We start from the raw sequence: 10,542 nt of genomic DNA, 5'->3' as shown, positions 1-10,542 counted from the left end.
TCGGAGCAAATATCAAGCCTGGAGAAGTAACAATTAATTGAACAATATAGCAATAGTTTGGCCTTTTTGGCTTATGGCAAAATGTCATGCGAAAAAAGAGGACAGATATATGTCAGTTCGACAGTTTGAAATGACATGTGCCCATGTCAATTTGTTTCAGTGACCAGTCTGGTCACGGACGCATGGTGATTTTAATTATTATTTTTGAAGTGAAAAACGAGTGTTTTAGTTTAATTTGTTATTTTATGAAAAGACAATTGACTAAAGATAACATGGCTTGTGTTGCTTACGGCTGTAAAAGCCGTAGTAATGTGAAATCGGACGAAGATAGAAATTTGTCATTTCACAGGTTAGTGTTTTGATCAATTTTTTTGTTAATTGTATGATAAATAAGTTAATTTACCTTATTTTCTTAATCATCTATGTTTTATCTAACCGTAATCATTGAAATGAAATCATAATCAGCTTAGTTTTTAGAAAAAATGCAAAATATAACTTCCATAGTGTTGTGCAATTATCGATACTTGAGTAGGAACGAAGTACTTCATTGATAATGACTGCTTTAGGTTAGGAGAAAAAAAAGGTATTTAAGTATGGATTTTATTGTTATTTGCAGGTTTCTGGCTTGAGAACAATTAAAAGAATTTTGAGTTAAAGCTATAGCACAGGAAAAATTGGAAGCCTTCAAAACATTCCTGGCCTTGTTCAAATCATTTCGAATCAGACGGGAAGAAAAGTAAAGTGCTTTGCAGAGATGCTGTGCCACAAGTTTAAGGTGGCATCTATTTTAAATAATAAATATTGTAATTTGGTAATTAAGTATCGAAATAAAATGTTGTTAAAAAAATAAATGTTTATTTGTTTTATTTGAAGCAATTTATTTTAAACTTGTACCAATTTTTTCCTGTGGGAATGAGTTATTTTCCTGTGGTAAATTGTAGCTTATAATATGTTATTCTGATGTTTAAACTATATAATTGTAAAGTTCCATAAAAACTCATTCAGTAGTTTTTACGTGAAAGAGTATCAAAATATGTCCATTCTTATATATTTTTGCTTTTATAATATTAGTAGGATACGACTATTGATTTGTAAAAAGATCAACTAGGTGGAAGTCAGATTCGCGCACGAAGGGTTCCGTATAATTCTATGAATGAATCTATGAAAACAGGAAAAAATACGTACCTTTTTACGAAACCATAAAAACAACCTAAACCGAAATACCTAATAATATTTTTTTATAAATACCACTACCATACAATGCAAGGCAGTCAATACGCATCGTAAATGAATAATTCAAAATTACACGAATCTTAAATTATCTTCAAGCAATTTTATAACTTAATTTTTTTATTTATCGATATTTTAGTATTCGATAAAGTAAAGGCAAGCACTACCTTTTTAGAACAAAAAGTGGCTACATGTGGATTTGAATGCCAAGCAGATAACAGTGTGTTGTCTCTTTCTATCGCATTAATTAGGGTATTGAATAAAAGAGAGCCACTATATAAGAAACGTTCAATTAATTGTTACTTCTCCAGGCTTGTTAATTGCTCCGAGACCACATAATTCACGATTCTTGTTGTAAAAAAAAAAAACAAAATAATAATAATTTATTCTCTGTGCATAATAATAAAAAAAATATCAAATGTCATGTCATGTGTCATAATTTGACATGTTATGTCAATTGTCAGAAAATTGTGATATGTGGAGGAGGTGCGGCGATATGCAACCATAGAGTAATATATGCAACGTTGAACTGTGTGGCGATTATATTCATTGAGTATATTTTAATTTTTAATAATAAGAACAAAGTATACGTAGGCTTGTGTTTAAATAGTTCTTGTAAACAATTTCATCATGCCGGATTTAGAAAAATTGTCTCTAGGTAAGTAAATTTTATTTCACGTTAACCTATATTTGCAAATTTAACCATACTGCGGTATATTAAATGCATTCTATTGATTTTTTAGAGGCCATATACACATCTGAGAAAAGGGGTAACGATGAGACTGGCGATGGATCTGAAGATAGTCCGTTTAAAACAATATTGCAGGCAATGCGCCACGCCGGAAAAGAGCCTTTCCCTACGATTTATGTAGATTCAAAAGATGAAAGTAAAACATATGACGTTGCTGCGAAGTCACAATTGAAGAAGATACAGAAAATTTGGGTGAGGGAGAACTACAAAGCAGCTGATAAAGCAAAGGCTGAAGAGGAAAGCAATGACAAAAGACAACAGAACCTTGATGAAGCTAAAAAAATTGTCATTCAACAAGATCCAAGCCTTCCTGAAGCTGTTTCAGTTAGAATAAATACAAGTAAGTACATCCATTTCATCTATTTTAACATCTGTCTAAAAAATTTTTAAACGATATGAAGCTTCTTCTCAAATGAATCTATTAGTGATGTCATAGCTTTAACTCTTGCATCATTATCAGTGTCAACATATTGCAGTATTGCTATTATTGTTATCAATACATAATAGGAATAGCTATATATTCAATACTATCTAGGAATGGAATTGCATGATTAAATAAAGGATATTAAAACTTTATAGTAATTAGAAATACTGCAATTACTTATTTGATAAAAAAATCATAACCTTTTAGTCCTATATTGGGTTCTAAATAACAAAATTTTGCAGCAAAAGACTACCGCGGCCAGAGAATATGTGTCAAAGGCTGGGTACACAGATTGAGGAGGCAAGGCAAGTCACTCACCTTCCTAACCCTGCGTGATGGTACCGGCTACTTGCAGTGTGTGCTGCATGGGCTACTCTGCCAGACTTATAATGCCCTGGTACTTTCAACTGAGTCTTCTGTTGTCTTGTATGGGTCTTTGGAAGCAGTGCCCGAGGGTAAAACTGTAAGTAACTTTTGTTTAATATTTGATTAGGAATAATGGGATTGTTTAATTGTTGACTTTTATGTGTAGTTTTTTATTTATTATTTTCTCTGCCACTTCTATGAAAGAGAAAGTTGCAAATAATGAAATTCAGTTTATGTTTGTCCCTTTCACTTTTAAAATGGAAAAAAAAATTGGTCATCTGTAAAGTCGGTTTACTGACGATAGTTGAACGTGACAACGTCCGATTGTGTTTCTTTGTCGCTCGTTCCGCGCTCTCGCTTGCACTTCAAGTCTTACATGGAATGCCTCAGAGCGAGGTATCGCCGCATGAGTCATGTTTTTTCGTGCGTGCAGCCGGCTCTATCGAATTATAAGACGTTGTCTCGTCAAAAATAAATTATTTGGTATTGTTAGAAATTAACAAAGTTAGATCTTTAGTTTTGAAATTCATGAAAATGATATGTTTATAAAATTAAATTTGTTTCTGAATTTTGAATTTAAAGCCTTGAAATTCAAATTATTAACTGTTCTAGGCACCAGGAGGTCATGAGTTAACAGTAGACTACTGGGAGTTGATTGGTCTCGCGCCACCCGGTGGAGCTGATGCTATCCTCAACGAGGAGGCTCATCCTGATGTTCAGCTGGACAATAGGTGACTTAAATTTGATTTATTTTCTGTGCCAATAATTTTTGACTGTGTGTTGTACTGTGTTTTTCCTGAAAAGCAATAGTTTTATTCTGGTTTCTTGGTAAAACATTAAATACAACTATAATTAAATGATTTTATTCAATTGTAAAGTATTTATTTTGTGTTTGATTATAGGAACAAAGAAATGCTATATCATCTAAGATAAAAAAATATAGCCACAAATATTATGGCAATTTATTCTCAAATATATAATTCTATAAATATTTCTCTTCACATCATTTTATTTTACTTCTATTCCTCATTGAAGGTCATCTATGAACAGTTGTTTAAATACAATACCAACACTTTATTTATCTTGTTTATTGTTAAGGTACCTAATACTTGAATGAAAAAGTAATGTAAGTAAATGTATGTGAAAAGAAAATTATGATAAATTAAGTACAATTTTAATTATCAACATGATCTTTCGGCTGAATCTAACGAATTTTATTCTAGTTCTATATGCATATGCATGCATTTTAAAATTCTTAGTGCAATATGTCGTTTGTAACAAATCTGAAAAAGAAAAATTAATAAGGTTAAGTGCAGTGTGTGCTGCATGGGCTACTCTGCCAGACTTATAATGCCCTGGTACTTTCGAATTAGTCTCCTGTTGTCTTGTATGTTTATAGCGTTTGTAGCATTTAACCTTTTAGCGTATTTTGTCGTTCACATCCAGCATAATGCTAGATGATTATTAAATTCTTTTGTGTTATATGGCGATAATTTACCCGCATTTTTCTTTACCCCCTCTAAAATTTTCATTAGGCACATAATGATCCGTGGCGAGAACACGTCGAAAGTTCTACGTGCTCGCGCCGCGGTGACGCGTGCGTTCCGCGAACATTTCGCGGCGCGCGGCTACACTGAGGTGACACCGCCCACGCTCGTGCAGACACAGTGCGAGGGGGGAAGCACGCTTTTTAAGTTCAGCTACTTCGGGTGAGTGGGGGAGGGGGGGGGGTAGCTATACAGTGTATAGCTACAATAATGTGTAATGTGTACTTTAACCCATTGAGCCCCGAACGGCCAGATCCGACCGCGACACAATAGATTTTCTATTGTGTCTGTGATTCCGGGGCCTGATGGATTATATCAAATTTGTTAAATTAAAAGTCAATCAAAACTTTAAATGCGTATTTTCCAGAATTATAAAGAATCAATGTATATTTTTGGCATCAATGGAAGGAGTATTTTTAAATATCATCAATGAATAGGAACTCAAAAATTTAATACAACCTACAACAACAATGTTGATTACAACATATTATACATTTATTAATTGTCTATTGTATATGTCACAAAACTAACAAATCGTATTCCCTTCCAGCGAGCAAGCATATCTCACACAGAGTTCGCAGCTCTATCTGGAGACGTGTCTGGCGACGCTCGGCGACGTGTACTGCATCGCGCAGTCGTACCGCGCGGAACAGTCGCGCACTAGGCGACATCTTGCTGAGTGAGTATTATTTTTACCAAAAAAACAAAAACGCTTATGAGATAACACTGGTCATTTGTAACAAATGAATATGACTAGAAAATTTACTTTGCCAACAAAAGAAAAATTATGTAGGTAAGTACCTTTTTTAGCCTGAATAGAATGTATTTTGAAATAGATATATATGGAAAATTTACTTTGAGCCCGAACTCCTTACGAGTAAAGTCAGGAGTGCAAAGCTTGTTTAATACAACAGTAGCCTATAACTACAAGTACAGTACTACCAAGGCGTGTTCAATAGAACCACAAAGCCGCACGCAACTTACGTACTTACACACGTAACTGTGTACGTAACTACAAACGTATTAAACGAACTTTATAATACATACAAACATATTGTTTAAGGGCCGATTTTTCAATGCTTGGTTTAAACTTAGAGCGAGCGCGCACGAGCAACTTTGTCTCCGCAACTATTTTGTCTCTTCACCCATGGGCTAGTATGAAAGTGCGCGCACGTAGCGACGCAACTCCCCATACAAATTGATGGGAGAGACAAAATAGTTGCGGAGACAAAGTTGCTCGTGCGCGCTAGCTCTTATCCGTCCAATAAAGTATTACACGATAATATTAAAATGTCAAATAAACTGTCAAATACGGACAATTAGAATACGTTTTTAAAATGGTAGTTTTATACATTATTCGACGAATAAGTTTTAACCGAGGATTGAAAAATCAGCCCTAAAACAACATATTCCCACAGGTACAGTCACGTGGAAGCAGAATTCCCGTTCATCACGTTCGAGGATCTGCTGAACAGGATCGAGGATCTGGTTGTAGATGTGGTGGACCGAGTGCTGGCTTCGCCTGAGGGACAGCTGGTGTACGAACTGAATCCGGACTTTAAGGTGGGATTCTATTTCTTTATTCGTCAATTACTTTCAGTTTAATATCATTAAACTGATGGTAATAAATGAATTTTGATTTTTTATATAATAAAAAAGTAATAATACATTTCAATTTAAAAATCTTACCTATTTAATAATAAATTATATTTTTATTCTGTGTGTAAGTATAAATTTCCCACTTTCGTGTTAACGTAGATTTGGAGGCATGCAAAATTTTAAATTGCAGTAAAATTACATATATGTGTATTTGACATAATGTAATTATATAAATATCTTGTTATCTTTAAATTGTGCAGATTTAATAGAATTAGGTGCAAAGTTAATAAATAAACATGACATGTTTTTCCAGAAACCAACTAAGCCGTTCAAGCGCATGGCGTACACGGAAGCTTTGGAATATCTAAAAGAGAACAACATCACCAAGGAAGATGGATCCTTCTACGAGTTTGGAGATGTATGTCGCTTTAAATTTATTTATAGTTATATAATTATCCAATATATAAGGAAAGAAAAAACAAGCAGGTCTTTATTTTAGTATTTGATGCAGGAATAATTAAGTATTCTTGTCTGTCTTTTTCAATGTTTGTACACTATCAAAAAATGTGCATGAATTGAAGAAGTTAGATGGCTCATTTTGCAAATTGGATTGGACATTTTGTTTATCTATTATTTCAATCTTACAAAACAGTTCAAACAATAATCATGACTGATAAATCGATCTCACTAGAATTAACTTTTAGAAAATGTCAAAAAATACAGAATCCGAATGTGAAGAGATTAATACCATTAATTGTAGTAAATTAAGGAATTAAACTAACCACTTATCCAGGACATACCCGAAATGCCGGAACGCAAAATGACGGACGCTATCGGCGAACCCATTCTCTTATGCAAGTTCCCCGCTGAAATCAAATCGTTTTACATGCCGAGGTGTGAAGATGACAAGCGTTTGACGGAATCCGTGGATGTTCTGATGCCGGGAGTGGGGGAGATAGTGGGGGGTTCTATGAGGATATGGGACTATGATCAGCTTATGGAAGGTGGGTATGAATGAATGAATGAATGAAAATTCTTTATTGCTTAGAAATAAATAAATACAAATGCAAAAGCACACAATACATAATATAAAACAAGCAAAAGTCGGCCTCTTATCGCTAGGTAGCGATCTCTACCAGGCAACCCTTAAAATATAGTAAATACATGTAGATACACTGGGTAGTGTGTGGGCTATGTATTCAGCACGCTTATATTAGCTTTAACTGTATGTTTGTATGTAAATATCTGTAACCAATTTCTTCAAATCCAAATTGGACTTTTAACTGACAAATAACTATATTTAAGACAAGCCGCTCCGCGCGGTTTCACCCCCGTGGCACCTCTCCTGTTGGTCGTAGCGTGATGGTATAGAGCCTATACTCTATAGCCTTCCTCGATAAATGAGCTATCTAACACCGAAAGAATTTTTCAAATCGGACCAGTAGTTCCCGAGATTAGCGCGTTCAAACAAACAAACAAACTCTTCAGCTTTATATTATTAGTATAGATTATTTGATGAACATCTATGGGGGTGTTATGTGTTAATTGTCATAATTAGTGGTGCTTTAGAAATAGAAAGAAGGAAATTCTCGTTTCTTTAATAAAAAATAGGACAGATATGGATAGCCAATTTTCAGAAAAATTGCATGAAGCAGTTCTATTTCTATGAAATATAAAATAATTTGGTATTTCTATGCAAACCGATGCAATATAATAATGTATTCTGAAATGTTCACTCTAGTTGAATGAATTAGTATTTGAAATAGAGTTTAAATTTCCTAAAATTAAATCTATTTCAGGCTACAAACGCGAAGGTATCGACCCTGCCCCCTACTACTGGTACACGGACCAGCGTCGCTTCGGCGCGGTCCCTCACGGCGGGTACGGGCTCGGACTCGAACGGTTTCTGTGTTGGTTGCTCAACAGATACCACATCCGTGACGTTTGTCTGTACCCGCGCTTCTTGGAGCGATGCACGCCTTAAAAAAAAATAATAAAAATAAACGAATCAAAATTGTCTATGCGTATTATTTGACAAGCTAATCATCAATAAAAATAAATCAAAATTGTCTATGCCTATTACTAAGTTTGTCATCGTTAATCTATGTTTAGAAAATTTGTAATAGTTTTTTTTATCAGATCTTTTTCGTTGATTGTGTATACGCAGCATTATTTAACCGTCAACTGATAAGGGGGAAATATTTTGGATGTTTTTATAGAGATGGAACCGCAGGATGGAACATTACATATTTTATGTATCATAATTATTCAGGATCTGCTATTGCACTGCTATTGAGAATTCCCGTGTTAAATAAATAGATCATCTCAAACAGCATTTATTTAAATAAAATCGTTAGCTGTTAAGTTTTTTTTAATGCTGTATTAGTATAAACACGAACAATAAGCATATTATGTAATAAATATTGTATTTTTCCATGATCTAGAAAATATGCATTAGTTCATTGCATTTTTTTTTAATTATGAGACCATGCTCTAAAATATAAAGAATTCTGTATGATTTAGCTACAGGAAAGAAGTGCTCTTCAAAGTGTTTTAAATAAATAATTTGTTTTATATTGTGTTTTATTTACTTTTAACCATTGCCTTTGCCTATCTTTATGCAAAGAATAGACAATAGCAAGTACATTATAACTTATGAGATATTCTGATATAGTTAAATATTATATTTAAATCATTCAGTGCAATATGTTAATAAGCAAATAATTAAACAAATAACCGGTTTGGGTTGAGGTTAAGGTTGATGCTATAAAAAATTAATAATTAGATGCAGCATTCATACGCGTCAATTAAATTTTAATGGGCATTGAACAGCAAGGCATAAAGTCCGCTCGCGTTGTCTATTATACAGGGTGGAAACCATGGGCAAATCTTGCTTTCTCCAGTATTTTAAATATTTTCCCTACAGTTATGTAATGAATTTTATAATAAAAAAGAAAAAGATTATTTCTAAGTGCGTTTTAATATTGTGCTTATTTCGTAACGCACGTGCTATTCGCAAGTGCCCTTTTTACACAAGTATTTATAGTATATACCGTACATCAAAATGCGTAGAGATCAAACGCAGGCTGACATTGCCGGCCTAGCAACCTGTGACGTTGCTAAGTCAGTATTTGGCCAGTATAGTTATTTATTTTAATACTTTACATTTGTGACGCAGAATTGCTAATAACAAAATTAAACAGATTATTATATTGAACTATATAGCAGCCCCGGCTTCGCCCGTGGTACTTACATGATTATGCTTCTTTTTTCATAAGAACCATCCTCGTACTTCAAGGATTATATTAAAAAATCGGTCCACCCGTTCACGCGTGATGCCGTGACCAAGGAAGATGGGAACATTTTGACTTTGTGCATGGCGAAAATGGCGCGCATGCTAGACTGGCTGCAATAACAATTAGCATTATTAAGTAACAATTTTCCGCACTTGGCACAATCCCGTGCGTGATAAAATCCTCACGATATTAAAAAGAAAACACCCCAAATAGAATACAAAATAAGTAATTATTTCACGACGAATAATAAATTATTAAAACAATTTGAATTTCAAATACTGTTATTGTAGGAAATGCATTAGCTGTTACATAATTATTCATTTGTAGGTATTAAGTACATATTTTTAGTAATCAGTAACTATACAATAGAAAAATAAACCTTTCTCCTTTCTCATCGCGTAGTTTTCCTTTATGACGAAATAACTGATTTGTTTTGTTTGCTATCTTACTGTCTTGTAATTTGTACCTTCAATAATTATCATATACTTAATGTATTAGAGTCGTTTTCAAAATAATTGTACATTACTACAAAATGTTTGTCCCCCTAAAAAATCTTCGAAAAAAATATGCATACGACTGAAATAAATCATTGTTAACGTTTTACAGACTAAACTTAAGCATACTGCATATCATTTCTGATAAAAAGCAATGAATTGCGAATCAAATTCTTACATAAATTTAATGTGAAAATAAAGTAACAAAAAAAGCTCCATACATTTTTTTATTGTCCCCTATGTGGACGACAATGAAAACCAATATTTTTATCAGAATTTTTGTATGAAACTTCCTATTTTTTTGTATCATAATTAAAAAGCAATGTTTGAAGTGTTATATCTGATAGATTAAACTATTTAAATTACCTTAAATAAACGAAGAATGACATATTATAAAAATGTCCCTATCAATCGTTACAATTTCGTGACACTGATTTATTGACATAATTAACCAACTTCTTGTATCACAAAGAAGAGGAATCTAACTCTAATTATTGGCAACACTGGTCATGTCACGAAAAGTAAGGTAACATTAACGCGCCGCCATTTTGTTTGTCGTCCAGACATGGAAGAAGTCCAGTAGTGTGCTGTGCAAAAAATTTTGTTACAATTTCCTAACGACGTATTCTCAACAAAAGTAAGTACATTTTGAAGAATTCACCTACCGCAATTGTAATATACTTAAATTATGACTAGAGTAATAGATTACACTTTCAATCTAATGGTAAATGTGATTATGTTTTGTGTAAAAGTATTTCTTAGGTTATTTTTTACATGTTACTGACGAACAATTTCTTGACATTTACTGACGTCAGTAAATTGTAGACGGTAAAGC

At 33.4% G+C, this 10,542-nt stretch overlaps 1 protein-coding gene and 1 long non-coding RNA gene across 2 annotated transcripts; both read left to right on the top strand.

The window, feature by feature from the left end:
• The first annotated feature begins 61 nt into the window (after window positions 1-61).
• LOC149899267 (uncharacterized) lies at window positions 62-851 on the top strand. The gene is made up of 2 exons (XR_016457962.1): window positions 62-349; window positions 617-851. It is a non-coding gene; the product is annotated as an uncharacterized LOC149899267 (long non-coding RNA).
• An 899-nt stretch (window positions 852-1,750) lies between these two features.
• On the top strand, window positions 1,751-8,491 carry AsnRS (asparagine--tRNA ligase). Its single transcript, XM_090114396.1, has 10 exons — window positions 1,751-1,888; window positions 1,974-2,321; window positions 2,648-2,868; window positions 3,384-3,502; window positions 4,307-4,480; window positions 4,869-4,997; window positions 5,737-5,881; window positions 6,231-6,335; window positions 6,711-6,921; window positions 7,717-8,491. The coding sequence occupies exons 1-10, from the start codon at window positions 1,861-1,863 to the stop codon at window positions 7,899-7,901; spliced, it is 1,665 nt and encodes a 554-aa protein (XP_089970522.1). The 5' UTR covers window positions 1,751-1,860; the 3' UTR covers window positions 7,902-8,491.
• The last annotated feature ends 2,051 nt before the right edge of the window (window positions 8,492-10,542 follow it).

This window comes from Colias eurytheme, chromosome 21 (assembly GCF_061535395.1).
Source record: "Colias eurytheme isolate Ceu_HAF_F1 chromosome 21, ilColEury1 Martin Lab GWU primary, whole genome shotgun sequence".
Classification (NCBI taxonomy): Eukaryota; Metazoa; Arthropoda; class Insecta; order Lepidoptera; family Pieridae; genus Colias; species Colias eurytheme.
Note: the sequence above shows the minus strand (reverse complement) of the source record. Positions and strands in the feature narration are given on the sequence as shown.